This window comes from Callospermophilus lateralis, chromosome 14 (assembly GCF_048772815.1).
Source record: "Callospermophilus lateralis isolate mCalLat2 chromosome 14, mCalLat2.hap1, whole genome shotgun sequence".
Classification (NCBI taxonomy): domain Eukaryota; kingdom Metazoa; phylum Chordata; class Mammalia; order Rodentia; family Sciuridae; genus Callospermophilus; species Callospermophilus lateralis.
In genome coordinates, this window is record NC_135318.1 from 95,387,250 (window position 1) to 95,404,756 (window position 17,507).

General features: G+C 50.5%; 1 protein-coding gene across 1 annotated transcript in view; it reads left to right on the plus strand.

Moving 5' to 3' along the window:
• The window catches only part of Kcnip3 (potassium voltage-gated channel interacting protein 3), a 30,242-nt gene extending 13,287 nt beyond the window's left edge, over positions 1 to 16,955 (plus strand). Inside the window, exons 2-8 of the mRNA XM_076833045.2 lie at positions 8,779 to 8,903; positions 9,279 to 9,348; positions 9,603 to 9,673; positions 14,582 to 14,689; positions 15,351 to 15,455; positions 16,119 to 16,181; positions 16,908 to 16,955. Coding sequence (XP_076689160.1) covers positions 8,779 to 8,903; positions 9,279 to 9,348; positions 9,603 to 9,673; positions 14,582 to 14,689; positions 15,351 to 15,455; positions 16,119 to 16,181; positions 16,908 to 16,955 — 590 coding nt within the window. The remainder of the gene's footprint in view (positions 1 to 8,778; positions 8,904 to 9,278; positions 9,349 to 9,602; positions 9,674 to 14,581; positions 14,690 to 15,350; positions 15,456 to 16,118; positions 16,182 to 16,907) is intronic.
• Positions 16,956 to 17,507: the final 552 nt, after the last annotated feature.

The following is a 17,507-nucleotide window of genomic DNA, read 5'->3' on the forward strand; positions in this document are numbered from 1 at the left end:
CTCACCTCCACACCAAGGATAACCTTGTAATTAATTAGTCATCATTCGTGCTGTTGTGCAAGATACCACTGAGACTTGAGTAAACAGGAAAACTGAAGAGTCCTCCAGTCACAGACCAGAGACCTTTCTATGGCTTCTCACAGTGGTGGACGGCAGCATCACGGAAGAGTCATGATCATTTTCCATCTTTAATTTCTCTTACAAAATTTGCTTCTTAGCCATCCCACATCTGTTCATAAACAGGTTTGTCTCTATCCTAGCTAGCAATAGATTTACAGTTTCTGTCACCTACAGTCATCTCCTCCAGCTCCTCTCCCAACTGGAAACTAATCTCCCTATTCTTAAACGTGCTTCATCTCCCTTCCTGACTTAAAATTGCTGCCTAGTGGCAAAACCCACACCTAGAGCCTTCCTGTACTCATCAAAGTTCAAGTGCCCTGGAGCTTCTAAGCAGCACAGAAAGTCTCCATCACCCTTCCCCCTCCCCTTTTTAGCTCCAAAAACAGATAAAAGAGACATTATCACCACTACAATTCAGAAGACCCCTGGCATGGCTTGAATTTCCCCACCAAATCTCATGTTGAAATTCAATACTCATGGTGAAGTTTTACAAGGTAGCCACCGGTACCATGAAGTGGCAATTGAGTCATCAAGGCTGTGCCTTCATAAATGGATTAATCTATTCATGGATCAGTGCATTAGTAGGTTAATGGGTTATCGAATGAATGGCTTCGTTATGAAAGCAGCTCTCTCTAGCTTGCTTGCTCTGTCTCACCTATGCCACCTTAAGACTCTGCAGTGTCCCCACCAAAAAGAAGGGTCTCACCTGATGTGTCCCTTGACCTTGGACCTCCCCGCCTCCACATCCATGAGATGAATAAATCTTTATTCTTTGTAAATTACCCAGTCTGCAGCTCAGGAGGCTGACGCAGGAGGATGGTGAGGTTAAAGTCAGCCTCAGCAACTCAGTGAAGCCCTAAGCAACTCAGTGAGATCCTGTCTCTAAATAAAATATAATAAAAGAACTGAGGATGTTGCTCAGTGGTTGAGCACCTCTGGGTTCAATCACTGGTGCCAAAAATAAAAATAAAATATAAATTACCCAGTTTGTGGCACTCAGCTATAGCACTCCAGTGCCATACAGCTTAGGGACTAAGACAACCCTTTTGCCTAAATTCTTTTTTCTAATTGTGCATTGCTCATGTGATTGATTTTTGTATGTAGACGTTATTGTGATCTTGTTAAAATCACTTATTAAGTTTTTTTTCTTTACTTGGTTTTGTAGATTTCTTGGGATTATCTACATAGGCAATCATGTCCTTGTAGATAGACATCATCTGCAAGTAGGAGTAGTTTGGCTTTTTCTTTCTCTTTAGCTTCAAAAACAGATAAAAGAGACAAGAAAGGGGACCTTCAGTTTTATCACCCCTGCAATTCACTATGTTTCCTTCCTCCCTCCCTCCTTCCCTTCTTTTATTCTTTTTCTTTATTGCACTGGCTGGACTTTCAGCATGTTGAACAGGGGTGGGAAGGACAGATATTCTTGCCTTTCATCTAATCTTAGGGGACAGACATTCAGTGTTTCACTATTAAGTTTGGTGTTAAATATAGTGAAATATAGATTTTTCTTGCAGATGCCCTTTATCAAATTGAGAAAATTCCCTTCCAGGTCTAATCCACTGAAGTTTTTTTTCCCCACATTATGGATGATCATGTCACATCAATTGATGTCTCCTTTAGACTATTAATATGGTGAATCCTATTGATTTGTTTTCAAATATTAAATCAGCCCCACATTCCTGGAAGACACTGCTTGGTATGATGTATTGTTATTTTTATGCACACAAGGATTCAGGTTGCTGATATTTTGTTCAAAATCTTTGCACCTGTGTCCATAAGGAGGATCAACTGGGGCAGTTCATGTTATCTTGGGCAAACATGGGTAGTTTGTGCTTTTTTTTATTCTTTATTATTTTTTTTTAGTTGTAGATGGACACAATATCTTTATTTTATTTATTTTTTTATGTGGTGGTTAGGATCAAACCCAGTGCTTCACACATTCTAGGTGAGCGTTCTACCCCTGAGCCGCAACCTTAGCCCCTAGTTTGTGCTTTTTGAGGAATTGGTCTATTTTATCAAAATTGTTGAATTTGTGCAATATTTTATTTGTATCCTTTCAATGTCTTGAAAATCTGCATTTATTTTCCCTGTTTTATTCCTGATATCTGTATTTTGTGTCTATTTTCTTTCTTTTTTATTCTTCCCAGCACAGCATCAGTTTTGTCAATGTTTTCATATTTGGGGTTCCTTGATATTCTCTATTTTTTATTTTTAATTTCATTGATTTCTTTCTTCTATTTTCCTATTTTCATCTTTCTGCTTACCTTGTGTGTATATTTCTCCTCTACTTTTAGTTTCTTAGGTGGAAGTTTATATTCTTTGTTGGAAAATTTTCTCCAGTTCTAAAATAGGCATGTCAGGTTTTACATTTTCCTCAAAATACTGAGTTAGCTGCACTCACCAAATCCTGGATCTACCCTCTGCATAGATTCAGTTCAAAATATTCCTGTTAGTTTCCCTTTACTTCCTGCAGATGTGGATTTTCATTTCACATCGTTTTCCTGTATCTCAACATGCTTCACTGAGCATTTCTTAGAGTGAGGTTCTGCTGACAACAAATTCTCTATGGTTCATTTATCTGAAAATGACTTTATTTCACTCTAAGTTGACCAACATTTTTTTCTTTCAGTAATTTAAAAGTTTGTTCCATTGATTTTGACCTCCATCATTTCTCATGAGAAGTCGGCTGTCTTTTTCGTTGCTGTTCCAGGTGGTCCCCCTCCTCCCTGGCCACTTTTGTTTATTATTTGATTGTTTATTTATTTTTAGGCTCCAGCAGACTTTATTAACTGAGTGCTCACAATGAATCAATTGCTATTCCAGGTTTTCTCCACTCTTAATCCCTTTTAATCCTCACAGAAACCCAATGAAGTTCTTCCCATAAAAGTCTGGATTGTAATTTTTTTCAGGAATAAATACTGAATAATATTTTAAGGTATGCAGTACAGAAGAGGACATTTGTGTTCTCTGCAGTATGTTTATGAGACTCCACCAAAAGAAGGTCGCTACTGGGACGGGGGAAGGTGGAGAGAACATTTGTGATTTTACAATCAAAATTCAAGCATGATCACTAGCTACTTTAAAAGTTGCCTTTTTTTGTCCTTAATTTTCATCAGTTTAAGCATGATGTTTCTTTTGATTTGTGTTTCTTGAGTTTCATTGAATTTCTTGGATTTGTAAATTGATATTTTTAAAGAAATTCAGGGAAACTTTGGCCACCATTTCTGCAAAATGCTTTTTATATCCTAGTTTCTCCTTCCTCTGTTTTTTTTTTTTTTTTTTTTTTTAAGATCAGTCCTGTTATTTATCTGGTCTGGGCTGTCCTCAACTCATGATCCTCCTGCCTCAGCCTCCCTAATAGATGGGATCACAGGTGTGCACCACCTCACCTAACCTGCTTGCTTCTGATATTTTAAATAAATATATGTTAGGCTGCTTGATATTGTCATTGAGACTCTGTATGATGTTGATATTTTTTTTCTCTTTGACTTCAGTTTGGATGATATCTATTTCCTTGTAAGCTTACTGACTTTGTCTTCTGTCATGTGCATCCTAAATTAATCAAATGAATTTTTATTTTAGATTTTATTGTTCAGATTTAAAACTGTGTTTCATTCTTTTTAAAATAATTTTCCCACCAAGATTCCCATCTGTTCCTCTTTTCTTTCCTTTAGTTCTTTCAACATGGTGGTAATGTTTGCTTTAAAGCTCATTTTAATAATTCTAATAATAAGTTCAATTATAAAAATCTACTAATTCTGCTCACTCCTTTACCTTTTGATTACGATCACATTTTCCTGCTGCTTCTCATGTCTTTTAATTTTTTATTCTATGTTGGACATTATGAATGTTATGTCCTATGAAATCATGTTGTCTAAATTATATATCTTGATATAAATCTATTGAATTTTGACAGACACTTAAGAAGATACTGACAGATTTCTTGATTTTTTTTTTTTTTTTTGTCCTGGGATTGAACCCAGGGACGCTTAACCACTAAGCCACATCCCTTAGCCCCTTTTTGTGTCTTTTTTTTGAGACAGGGTCTCACTAAGTTGTTTAGGGCCTCACTAAGTTGCTGAGGCTGGCTTTGAACTTGTGAATCCTCCTGCTTCAGCCTCCTGAGACACTGGGATTACAGGTGTGCACCATGTGCCTGGCAGATTGCTTGATTTTTGTAGAATTTATTCTAGGCTTTGTCCCCAGAGGAGGTTTGTGTTTATTTTGTCCTTAGGTGTAGAGCATGCTCTTCCTCAGGCAGGGTTCTCACTCCTAAAGCACAGCCTTTCTGGAATTTCATCTTGACCCCTGAGGTGTGGCATCGACCTTCTGCCTGAGCCAGTTCCCCAATTGGTCCCACCACTGCATGACTTCCCATATGTCCCTGGGCCCCTCATCCCACCTTCTCCTGGCCTGGTGGAGTCTCATCCTGCAGCCCAGCCTTTGGTCAAGACCCCCAGGGGAAGGGCCACCCAGACTCCTGTGGCCACCCCTCCCCGGGCCGCTGCTCTGAACACTCCACCTGCCTTAGAAGCCCAAGCTCCCCTCTCAGCCTTACCAGCTGCGCCTTAGCTCACGTCCCACTCCCTGTGCCACGGTCTGGAGAGTGTCTCCAGGCAGAAATCCCAGGGGACTGCCGACCTCGCTTCAGTTCCCCGCTGGCCACGATCACAGCCCTGTGCCGTCATCCAGCCCCGAAAACACTCTGGTCTCATATTTCTTCCAGTTCTAAAGTCGGTTGCAGTGGGAAGGTAAGTCTGCGTCCTGTCACCACCACCGAAAGCAGAAGTCTCCTCAGTCTTTTCGCTTGTCTTTTTTTGTCAATCTGGGTCTGATTTGCATCCAACAAAATGCACAGAGGCCTCGGTTCGGTCCCTGAGCTTGGAGGAGTGTGCCCCCCACCGCCCCCTGCTGCGCTGCTTTCCATCACAGTGCCATTAGCGCCGCCTGTCCTAGGCCTTTGTATACACGGAGTCACGCCGTGTAAACGCTTCCACATCTGGTATCTCTCCCCCGCACAATATTTTTGAGCGGCATCCACATTGTGACATGTATCAATGGTCCCTTCTTTTTTTAAATGGAGACTAGTGTTCCATTACAAGAAATGTGCCACATTTCCCTGCTTCTGTTGATTGTTTGGGTCAGTTCCAGTTAGGGACTGTTGAGAATAAAGCTGGACTGGGGCTCAGTGGTAGAGCCCTTGCCTAGCATGCGTGAGGCACGGGGTTCGATCCTCAGCACCCCCAAATAAATAAAGGTAAAGGTCCATCATGACCAGAAAAAAAAAAGTAGGGCTGGGATTGTGGCTCAGTGGTAGAGCACTCGCTTAGCACAGGTGGGACCTGGGTTTGATCCTCAGCACCACATAAAAAAATAAAGGCATTGTGTTGTGTCCATCTACACCTAAAAATAAATTTAAAAAAAAGAAGAAGAAGAAGAAAGGAGGCTGGGGCAGGAGGATGGCAAGTTCAAGATCAGCCTGGACAACTTAGTGAGATCCCGTCTCAAAATGAAAAACAGGAATGGCTAGGGATGTAGATCAGGAGGGTTTAATCCTTGGTACCACCAAAAAGTATAATAAAGACAAAATATAAAAAAGAATAGAGCTCTTATCAGTATTCTTGAACTAGTCTTTTTTTGTGGAAGAACATTTTCACTTTATCTTTGCTTACCTTGTGTAAGTAGGTCAAGGATGATACGTGTTTTAACTTCGTAACAAACTGCCAGGTAGCTCTCCCGAGGGTTGAGCCATCTCACACTGCCATCCACACCATGCGAGAGTTCCAGTTGCTTCACATCCTCACGGACGGGCGTTTGGTGTTTTTAGAATTGTAGATGACTGGGCATTTTTGTGTTTTGTGTTGGATTAATTTATTCCTTTGATTGACACTGTCAGCACTTCTCTTGTGCTAATTGGCATTTATATATCTTCTTTTGTGAAGTTCCTAGTCTTTCGCCTATTTAAAAAATGAGAGGAAGTTCATTATATATTCTGGAAATGAGTTCTTTGTGATCTGGCGTCTGTGACCTGCCCACTGCATTTCTCGATGACTTGATTGGTTTCTCTCTGAGTGTGCCTGTTTTCTTTTTCATTGTTTTCTTTTCTTTTCTTTTTTAAAGAGAGAGAATTTTTTAATATTTATTTCTTAGTTTTCGGTGGATGCAACATCTTTATTTTATTTGTATGAGGTGCTGAGGATTGAATTCAGCGCCCATGCCTGCCAGGCAAGCGCACTACCACTTGAGCCACATCCCCAGCCCTTTCTTCATTGTTTTCTAACCTTATTGTTACTATGTTCTTTATTCTACTTACTCTGAATTTAATTTGCTCTGGTTTTTCTAGATTTTAAAGCTTAGCTCTGGAAGCTCAAGGCGTAGGGAGAATTGCTGGAGCCCCAAGATTGTGCCAATCTTCTTTTCCAGTGAAGGAATTTAAAACTACGCCATTTCCTCTAAGCACAGCTTTAGCTTCACCCAGCGAATTTTGATATGCTGCGTTTTAATGATCATTCAACTCAAAGTTCACCTTGCAGTTTTTCTTCTCTGGCCTATGAGTTAGTTAGAAGTATATATTTTTTTAATTTCCAAATATTTGAGATAGTCTGAATATCTTGTTTTGAACTTAACTTATTGCTATTGTGGTCAGAGTCTGTTTTATTTCCCTGCATCTGGTGTATCTTGATGACCACAGAATGTGCTCTCAAAAAGAATGTGTATTTTACGTTTGTTCTATAAATATCAATTAGACCAAATTGGTTGATAATAGCTTCTAAATCTTTCATATATTTACTTGTACCCTTTACTGAAAAAGGATGTTAAAGTCTGCAGCTATGGTTAGGGTGTAATCTGTTTCTCCTTTTAGTTCTGAGTTTTTTGCTTCAGGTATTTTAAAGCTCTGTTACTGGGCGACCATATTATATTTCAGATTATTCTGTCTTCTGGATGAAATGAATTTTGTATATCAGGAAATGTCCAGCTTTTGATCATTTTCCCCACAGTCTGACTCTCAACCAGTCTGCATCTTTGTATTAAGGGCATCCTTTTTGTAGATAGCATGTAGCAGGATTTTGTTTTTTGATGCAATCTGAAGACTCTGCCTGTTAATGGAAGGATACACCTTATTTTTGGCATCCATCCACATGTTGCTCTGTGCTCATGGGATCACCTGCTCTCCCTGGCCTGGGTCCTCTGCATTTTGATCTTGCTCTGATAGACCACTGAGCGGTCTCCAACCTGCCCCCCGCCAAGACTGTTGCTGTGAGCTTCCTGTACAGACCCCCTTAGCTGGGGAAGAGCCTCTGGGGTGTGTCTACCCACAGTGGACTTGCTGGCTACACGGTTTGCCTAGGCTTCCTTTAACTAAGGATTGCCAGACTTGTCAACATGCCCATTTGATAATGGAGATGATCTGGAAAGGAGGAGGGAAAGACGATGAGGAATTGAGGAGAATTGCTGGAGCCCTATGGTTGAGTGGGTCAGGAGCCGAGACCCACTGCCCAGGCAGGAGGGTTTGCCTTCGCAGGGAAAGAGGCGGGAGAGCAGGTAGGTGGGCAGGTGTGCTGGCAGGAGCTTGGGGAAATTCCTTCTGTGGTTTTTGTTTTCTTGATGAAGTAGGAATCAACCTGAGGGTAAAGATGGGGAGGAGGATGGAGACCTAAAGAGAAAGAAGACAGGAAGTAGTTGCCTTGGAGACCGGACTGTGCATGGACCAGGGAAATGGAGCAGGGTACTTTCAGCACCTAGCCCAGAGCAGCTCTGCTCAGGAGCCCAGCCCAGGGAGGCATCTTGGGCTCTGGTCCAACAGTGTGGGAAGCCCCTGAAAAGCGCCCCCTGCAGGGCACAGCAGGATGGGCTCTGCAGACAAGCCTGGCTCACCATTCTGCATGGTGCAGGGGAAGCAGATGCTTTGCCTGGGGGCCGTGCCTCCCTGGCAGTGGGACAGTGACATTCCCATGTGAACTTGCTGCCCAGCAAGGCATGGGGGCTCGATGCTCTTTTGTTCACAGCTTTATTTTATTGTAAAAGTGACCATACCTAAAGGAAGATGTTAAAAAAAAAAAAAAAAACACGAATAGTAAAGACTGCTCAGAATTCCCTCTCCCCACTAAGGTAGTAGCCATTGTTCGTGTTTTTTTGTGGTTTCTTTTTTTAAGGAAAAGTCTGGTCCCTGCCCCATGGGTCTGGAGTTCTGGCCCCCTCCCCAAATGAGAATAACACCCCTGTGCCAGATGTGGCCAAATAGCAGCATGTGAGCTCGCAGTGGGCTATGAGCAGCACCCCCACTCCTGGGCAAGTCAGGAGGGCCTCCAGGAAGGGTGGTCTAAGAAGAGGGTCTTGAAGGTCGAGGGTTCCTCTTGCCTAGTCTGCTGTCTTTTTCCTCCTGTCTCCATTGATTGGTGCCTCTCCCACTGTGTGGCTGAGAGAGGGGGCACCCTGAGGGTGAGGCAGGCGGGGAGGCCCTGTCAGTGAGCAGGGAAGCTGTGAGGCACAACCCCCAAGCATGCCATTCTATCACAGTCCCTCCATTTGTTCAGTGCACAGCCTGTGTGACCATATGTGTCATTCAAAGAGAGTCCCTCAAAGTGCCCTGTTTCAGCTCATGCCCTGGCACCTTCCCACAGCACATGTCTCTCCCTCCTGGGTCTGTGTCGCTTCCAGATAGCAGTGACAGTGAGCTGGAACTGTCCACGGTGCGCCACCAGCCAGAGGGGCTGGACCAGCTGCAGGCACAGACCAAGTTCACCAAGAAGGAGCTGCAGTCACTCTACCGGGGCTTCAAGAACGTGAGTGCTTCCTGTGCACCCGGGAGAGGCCCTAGGAGCCTAGCTGCCCAGCCCCATCCAAGCAGGAGGGACCCTGGCCCAGGGAACCTCCTAGAAACTTCTGCAAAGCATAGGGATACTACAGGGGCATTCCGGAGCTCGGGTGTTGTGGATAGCTGCCTGGAGTGGGCAGGCCCCAGAGTGGGTGCTGTGACAGCCACTGTGCTCCGCAGCAGAACATGTGGAGCAGCTTGGCATGAGGGGGCAGCCCCCACCCAGGGCCAGCAGGGCCTCGGCAGCGTGCAGCCCTCCAGGGGAGGGAGAGGCCAGGCGCTGTGGAACTGGCCCGGAGCAGGGATTGTCCAGGATGGCTGAGGGCGTGACTTCCCATTGCAGGAGTGTCCCACGGGCCTGGTGGACGAGGACACCTTCAAACTCATCTACTCGCAGTTCTTCCCTCAGGGAGGTGAGTCCGGGGCCAGGTGGGCGGGGCTGCTCCAAAGCCCTGCCCCCATCCCCTTCGCGGGGAGGAGACCCAGCTGCCACCCACACCCTGGTGCCACCGCTTGCCTTCTGGAGGCCTGGCACTGCTTCTGTCCCTTTTGAAGGGTCTCCTGCCCCAGGCAAAGCTGGGACCCCCTCCCAGGTGGGGCGGCCAGGGTGCGGGTGGGCCTGCAGGCATCCGATGTCCCCACCCAGCCTCACCCTTGCTCTCCCCAGATGCCACCACCTACGCACACTTTCTCTTCAACGCCTTCGATGCCGATGGGAACGGGGCCATCCGCTTCGAGGTAGGTCCCTGCCGGCCCGTGCCACACACAGAGAAGGTCAGGGAGCTGGACCTTGCTGCCCAGGTCCCCTGTTCTGAGTCTTCTCCTCCATTCCAGGAGTTGGCTGCCAGCTCTGCCCAGCTGCTCCTACCCGGGCAGTGGCTGTGACGCGTGTGAACGTGCATATTAAGGGGTCAGGTCTGACCAAGGCCAGGTGCCGGGCGTGGGGTGCCTTGCTCCTAGTTACTGCACAAGCAGAGAACAGCCTGAGTGGGCCCCAGGCCATCCTCCGAGGTGGAGGCCGAGAGCGAGGCCCAGGGTTCCCCAGTGTGACAAGGGGGAGCCAGGCCCCGCCACCATGACAGACAGTGTCCCCCAGGGGGCCTTGCCTGCTCTGCACCAGGGGCTCCTCCCAGGCCTGGCCAGCAGGGCATCACTTGAGAGAGGCCTCAGCTGTGGAGCCTGAGCCCCTAAAAATAGCTGCAGGCGGAACACTGAAACCTCTTCAGAGAGGAGCACCTTGCTGGAGGCAGCCTCATCGATCCCAGCCAGCTCGGCTTCCAGGGCCACGGCGCCCGCAGCAGAGAAGCTCGGGTAATAATAACCCGTCGATAGCACCACCTGGTTTATTTTTACACTGTGTGCCGGCCACACACTGACACACAGGACAGATGGGCTGGGGCAGCCCCAGGCCTCGGCCTTGCTCTGTGACCACAGCCCCCCCCCACCTCCGGACTTGCAGGGCTCCCGGCCTGTGTGGCACCCGGCGTTGGCATCTCCTTTATTTTCAGTATCACCCAAATACCACGGCCACAGCGCAGGGAAGATCCAGTCAGCGTCAGAGGGATGGGGGTTCCTGGTCTCCCCCTGCCCGGCCCTGGCGGCCAGTTTCCCACGCGGCCTCTCAGAGGCAGCGGGGACCTCTGGAGGAAACGCAGAGGAAGGGAGAGCCCAGAGCCAGGGCCCCGCCAGGCGAGGCAGGACGCAGTTTTCTTGTTCCGAAATGGAACGGCTTAGCAGGGCCCTGTGCTGGGGAACGCTCAGGAGGGTCATGGCCACACTCCCCCCAGGGAGGTCTGGGGTCCTTGGAGGCAGTCTTTGTGAGAGGTGGTCTGTCAGTGGCTGAGACGGAGCTGGTGCGGAAGCCCCCTGCTGGGCACTATAGAAGTCCGTTCTCCTGGTGTCTTTTTGGGGGTTCCATGCACGTCTCTGCGGATGAAACGCATTTCCCTGGCTTCATGTGGAACCCCCCAGGAGCCTCTTGATGTCAGTGCTCACCCCCAGGAAGCCGTGTTCAAAGAAGGAGAGGGCACGTGGCCCTCCTCACTTCCAGGCTTCCAGAACCTTCCATGCACCCCTAAAATGGAAAGCCAAATCAGCTTATCAATACTTACGATGACCCCCGTCCTTTCTGAATGTGCTTGGGGATAAAGCACACATTCATTACAGTTTACTGGGATAATGAAATAGTGTAACTTCTCTGCCTTCCCCAAAATGAACACCAAAAAAGGAAAGAAACCTCAGAGCCAGCAAACCTCAGATGCAGTCCCCTTTCCTGCCTTGGGGTCTGGCACCTGCTCCGGTCCCAGCAGCAGGGAGCCGGGTGTGGGCCTCCCTTCCACCCTCCGCCTCCTCGGGGCCTTTCTAACTCAGCTGGTTCATCTGGCCAGAGAGGCACAGAGCTTTCTAAACAGTTCTTCTTGGCTGGTGCTTCTCGGTACCCAGGATACAGGCGGGCCACCGAGGGTGGATGTGGCCTTGGCTGAGCTGTGCCTTTGGAAAGTGCTGGTTAGGACCTGCCTGGAAGGCATGGGCACCTCTCTGTTCCCACCCCTGCAGTAAACCACGCCATCAACCAGGCTGAACATCCCTGGTCATGATGCGTGTCATTGATGAAGGCAGCCGGCCACCCCGGTAGTCACCCTTGGCCCCCCACTGCCAGCCAAGCACCTGCCCTGGGCTCTGCCACGCACCCTCCTGTGTCCCCTGGGTCTAGGGGACATCACAGGAGCCCTGCACCTCCCTGGACACGGCCTCAGGGATAGTGGCAGAGCAGGGGCTGTGATTTGACAGGCTTCCCGGGTGTTGGTGACAAGAGCAAGGAGTTATAACTGGTGATGGTCACACAAGAAACCGTGCTGTGTGGCCCTGAACTTTAGAACAGCAGTGCCCTCTGAGTCAGCCTTTTCGCTGCTGTGACTAAAGGACCCGACCAGCACGACTATAGAGGAGGAAGAGTTTGTTGTAGGCTCACGGCTTCAAAGGTCTCAGTCCAGAGAAGGCTGGCTCCATTCCTCAGGGCTGGCCTGAGGCTGAACATCATGGCGGGAGAGTGTGGCAGAGGGAAGAGGCTGGCGTGGTGATCAGGAAACAGAGAGACTCCACCCGCCAGATACAAATATATACCCTGAAGCCACACCCCAGTGCCACCTCCTCCAGCCACACCCCACCTGCCTTCAGTTACCACTCAGCAAATCCCTATCGGAATTAATTCACAGATTGGACGAAGACTCTCACAACCCAGTCACTCCTCCTCTGGACCTTCTTGCATTGTGTCACACATGAGCTTTTCGGGGACACCTCACATCCAAACCATAACACGCCCACACCTGGGCTAGCCACACTCAGGGTCACCTGCGTATTTCCTTTACAAATGAGGCCCACCAGTAGCCTGGCAAAGGACATTGCCACCTCCATCTCCTAGTACTGTCATCCCTAAGGGACACAGGTAGGCACACTTCTTGGTTGTTAGCAGCGGGCCATGGCAGAAGGTGGTGCTGTTGCCCCCAGGGCCCACCTTAGAAGCATGGCTGCTGAGCAGGCCCCACACCGTGGCCTCCCATGGCAGAGCTCATGGGCCCCAGGAGGGTGTGTGCTGGGAAACGCCTCGTCCTGTTTGAGCCTGTCGTCCGCCGTGGCATGCTGGGCAGCTCCTCCTGACCCTCTGGTTCAGAGGTGCGTCCTGGTCCTCTGTGGGGGGTGGGCAGCCGGGCCTCCCCGGGCCACGCACCCCACTCCCTACTCTCCGGCAGGCTGCAGCTGGCACTGGGAGCAGGCTCCGCTTCACCCAGTGATGTGAACACCACGCCCAGCAGAGCCTCACAGGGACCCACAGACTTCCTCCTGGCCACTCTTCCTTCCTGCTCTCTTTGACCCGCGTCCCTCTTTCCTTTTGTTACAGAGCTGGGGCACCGCGAAGACCCCCACTGCAAACCCCAAGTCTTGCAACCAAATCAGAGAAATTGCAGATCTGTCACTCGGAGTGACAGGCATGAGTTCACTAAAGGGACAGGAAAAGCGAAAGGGGACACCCTCAAGGGAGAGAGTGGGTGGGTCCTCTCAGAGCGGAGAGGGACAGTGTGCCTCTCCCAAACTCCAGTTTTATTGGGGATCCCAGAGAAGTTCCAGAAAGTTCTGTCCAGGTCCACCTCTTGGCTTTTGACTGACAGCGGGTGACATCAGACTTTCAAGTCCCCACTGTCATGGCAACTCCAGGTCACCTTGGCCCATGCTGAGCGGTTCTAATTGGATTCTTAACCGTACATTCTTACAGATTTTATGGCCAGGAGGAACTCTCCTTATCTCCCAGAGTTTCAGGATCTGGTCCCCAAAGTCCCCCCTTCAGGGTAAGGTGGATTCCTCTTGAGGCCAGGCAGAGCTGCAGGTAAATTGCTTCTTGGAAAAGAAATCATGTGGTGGTCAGCACAGTGGGGCCACTGTACAGAATTATTCTTGTAACCTCAGGTTCCACCACTCACATCTGACTGTCCACCAACAAGAGGACCCACCCTCTCCCTTCAGGGGGTCCCTTGCCCTTTTCCCTATCTCATCCATAAACTCATGCCTGTCACTCTGAGGGACACGTCTGAAATCTTTCTGACTTGGCCACAAGACTTGGGGTTTGAGGGCTGGGGATGTGGCTCAAGCGGTAGCGCGCTCGCCTGGCATGCGTGCTGCCCGGGTTCGATCCTCAGCACCACATACAGACAAAGATGTTGTGTCCGCCGAGAACTAAAAAATAAAATAAATATAAATAAATAAATAAATAAATAAATAAAAGACTTGGGCTTTGAAGGGGGGTCCCCGTGGTGCTTCGGTTCCTCGGAAGCCCCCAGCTCTGGACCCTCTGGTTCTCCCTGGAACGCCCGCAGGCCTGGCACCAGAGGGGCCCTCGCAGTCCTCCTTTCTGTTTTCCAGCTCTTTCTGGAAGGCCCCACTGGCCCTTCCAACCTCCTTCCGAGTCTGCCATCTTGCTTTCTTAGTTTTAGTTCCCAAGAGCTCTTTCTTGTTTCCAATTATACCTCTTTTTTTTTTTTTCCAATAGCACCCTGTTCTTATTTTAGGGAGACAAGATTTCTATTCTCTGAATCTGGTGGCTTTTGTTAATTTTTTTCCTCCTATAATCATCGTTGTCCATCCAAATTCGTTTCCTCTGTTCCCCTTAGTTTTTCCCTCTGGTGGAACAGGCTTTCTCAGACCCAGAAAATCTGACACTTGAGTGGGGACTGAGTCCTCTGATGCGCTGCAATTAGCCACCTGCACCCCCACTCCCCAGGCAGAACCCCTTTCTTTTGAGCAGCCCCAGAGGGGCAGGGGGCTCAGCCTTCTAACCTTGCAGAAGATAGGCACAAAGACGTGCCCTCTGTCAACTGCCGTAACCAGTTGGTGTTTGCACATGGAAGCCGTGTGAACAGCCATGTCTGTCACCTTAGTAATGCTTCCTGGGTCTGTCCCACAGGCGATGGCAGCGCCCAGGCGGGGGACACAGGCCCAGCTGGTATAAGCACATGGGCTCACACATGTCAACCAAGAGGGACGGTGTCCTCCCCACTCTCATGGGAGACACCACCCTTGCAGAAGAGCTTCCCAGTGAACAGGAGAAGGAACAGGGTTTGGGTGGTCACTCCTGGCCCTCCCTCTCCTCTGCAGGACTTCGTGGTCGGGCTCTCCATCCTGCTGCGAGGGACGGTACATGAGAAACTCAAGTGGGCCTTCAACCTCTATGACATTAACAAGGATGGCTACATCACCAAGGAGGTACCTGGTGGCGGGCCAGGCCCTCTGCCCTCATCCCCATCACCACTCCCCGCCAGACTGCTCTTTCCACCCTTTCTCCTGGTGGCTCTCTGTGGGTGGCCCTGCTGTCCCCCATTCAGTCCTGGACGCCTGGGCATACAGTGCGGCTTCTACCACACTTCTCCATCCAGCCCAATACGCGTTCTTGGTCATCTTTGCTACAGAGAGGGTCAGGGCAGACGTAGTGGACTTGGCCTTGGCTCCTCCCAAGAGAGAGGGTCAGTGTGGTCTCTTAAGGCAGAAATGTAGACAGGACCAGACCTTAAAAAAAAATAAATAAAAACTTTTTTTTTTTTTTTTTTTAGTTGTAGATAAACGTAATACCTTTTTTTATTATTATTATTTTTTTTTTTTTTTTTGGTATCTGAAGTAGTTGACACAGTGTCTAGCTTCCAGAGTGGCAAATGACAATCTCTGTCAAACCTCTCAGGGAGTCAGAAGCTGGTGCTGGGTGACCATGAGGGTGAGCTGGTCTCTCTGTGGCTCTCAGGGCCTCTCTTGCTCCTTCACCACCCACTAGAGGTGGTAACTGTCCTTTGAAACAGCCCCTGCTCCTGGGGTCCTCAGAGCCTCTGGGTACTCACGCCGGCTCATGCCAGCCCTTCTGTGCCCTGCCTCCCAGGAAATGCTGGCCATCATGAAATCCATCTATGACATGATGGGCCGCCACACCTACCCCATCCTGCGGGAAGACGCGCCTCTGGAGCACGTGGAGAGGTTCTTCCAGGTGGGCAGCGCCTGCCCTGGCACCAGGGGAGGGAGCCCAGTGGAGGGAGCCCAACTTGCCCTAGGGCATCCCTGGGCCACCCTCCTGCCCTCGCTGGGCCTTCCCACTCCCCCAGGGGTGTCCAGCTTGACTCCCTAGTTGGCTCGTGGTCACTGTTCCCTGAGGAATGGCCCCACAGAACCTCATCTCAGGCAGGCTGGGCTCGGGGCTTGTGGGGCAGCCGACGTGCCCACCATGCTCTGGCACCTTGTGGGAGCACTTCCAGCAACTCCCGAAGGGACCTGGCAGACGGTGGCCTTGGGGCCCAGGTGGCAGAAGGCGCTGCAGGCCCTGGCTCCCACTCACAGGGGCTTCAAGACCCTCGCCATTCTGGGTCCTGTCGTTTCCTCTGCCCTGGGTGCACGGGGGGGTGAGGCCCAGATGAGCAGGGAGAATGAGGGAGGCAGAAGCCCAGGTGGGTCTTCTGGAAGTAGTGGAGCACGCAGGTGTCAGACGCTGGAAAGGCCAGCCCTGGGATGGACAACAGACACACCCAGGGCAGGGGTACAAGAACACACTGGGGTGCAGGGGGCTTCCACCCACCTGCCATGGCTCCCTCAGGCTGGAATCAAGGACTGTCCCTGGTGGGGGACAGACTCACCTCGGATATGACTTGGGTTTCAGAAAATGGACCGGAACCAGGATGGGGTGGTGACCATTGACGAGTTCCTAGAGAGCTGCCAGAAGGTAGGTGGGCTGGGGACCAGGTGTCCGGGGAAGGATCACCCAAGAAGGTAGGTAGGCTGGGGACGGGGGTGCCCGGGGGAGGGTGAACCAGATATAGGTGGGCTGGGGACCAGATGCCAGGGGGAAGGTGACCCGGGCTCTCACCTCACACATGTCCTGGTCCTGCCCCTGTGGGGGCCCAGGGAGGATGCCATCAGCATCCTGGGGACCCTCCCAATCACCGGCCTGCTCCTGCCAGCCCATCACCCACCTGTGAAGACCCTCCCTCAGCCCTCCCTCCTCGCACCTCGAATCAGAGTGGGCAGAGGTAGACCAGCAGGAGGGTGATCAGCCCAGCAACCCTTGGGACAGGGCCACCGGGGAAATGAACCCAGAGCCCTCCCAACACTGCAGCCAGCCTCCCTCAGAGACCCCCTCCCCCGGCAGGATGCTGGGCCCCCACCAGCTCACAGCCACTCTGCTCCTCGAGTGGCTGGCCTCTTGGTCACCCAGCCTCTTCAGGATGTGTAGCCAGGGACTTTTCTGTGGGTCTGTCGGGCCTGAGAGCTGAGACAGGCTGTGGGACAGCAGGGGTCTCCGCTGCCCTGTCTTTGCTCCTCAGCACCCCCACCCACCCAGCGAGATAGCATCGCTGGCTTGACTCCACCTGGGTGGGTGGGCTTGGGGACCCCTCTCCCTGGCCCTGTCCACCCAGTGCCTGACCAGGTCACTGCTCTCTCCACGCAGGATGAGAACATCATGAGCTCCATGCAGCTGTTTGAGAACGTCATCTAAGAAGTGTGGGGGGAAACCTGGGTGGCTGCTGCCACTTCACCCCCAGGAAACCTCAATCCTGCCAGGAGCAGCCTCCAAGACAAAGTTTTTTGTAATATATTTGCAAAAAGTGAGCAGTGTACTCCCCCCCCACACACACACACACGGTTCCTTTGGGCTGGCAGAGGGTGGTGGAGTCAGGAGGGGCTCAGCCCCCACCAGCCAGTGTCCTTAAGAGCCTTGGGGGTGGGCAGCCTGGTCTCCAAAGCAAAAACCCCTGTGAGCCCCTGAGACCTCCCCCACCCCGCCTCCCAGGGGCCTGGCCGCAGGACTCCTCTGGCCTCCCCCAGACACTCCTGGCCTCCCAGAAAGCCTCACTGCAGGACCCTGGAGGGCCAGCTGGTGGGGAGGGGCTCTAGCTAGGGAAGAGATGGCCAGGGGGACGGGGCCTGCAGCTTTCTAGAACCACTTCCCTGAGATCCTGAGACCCTGTCATTCCACCCACCTGGAGGAGCTGGGGCTGTGCCAGGCCACCCACTGTGAGGCTAGCTCGGGTGTGAGGGCCCTGGCCTC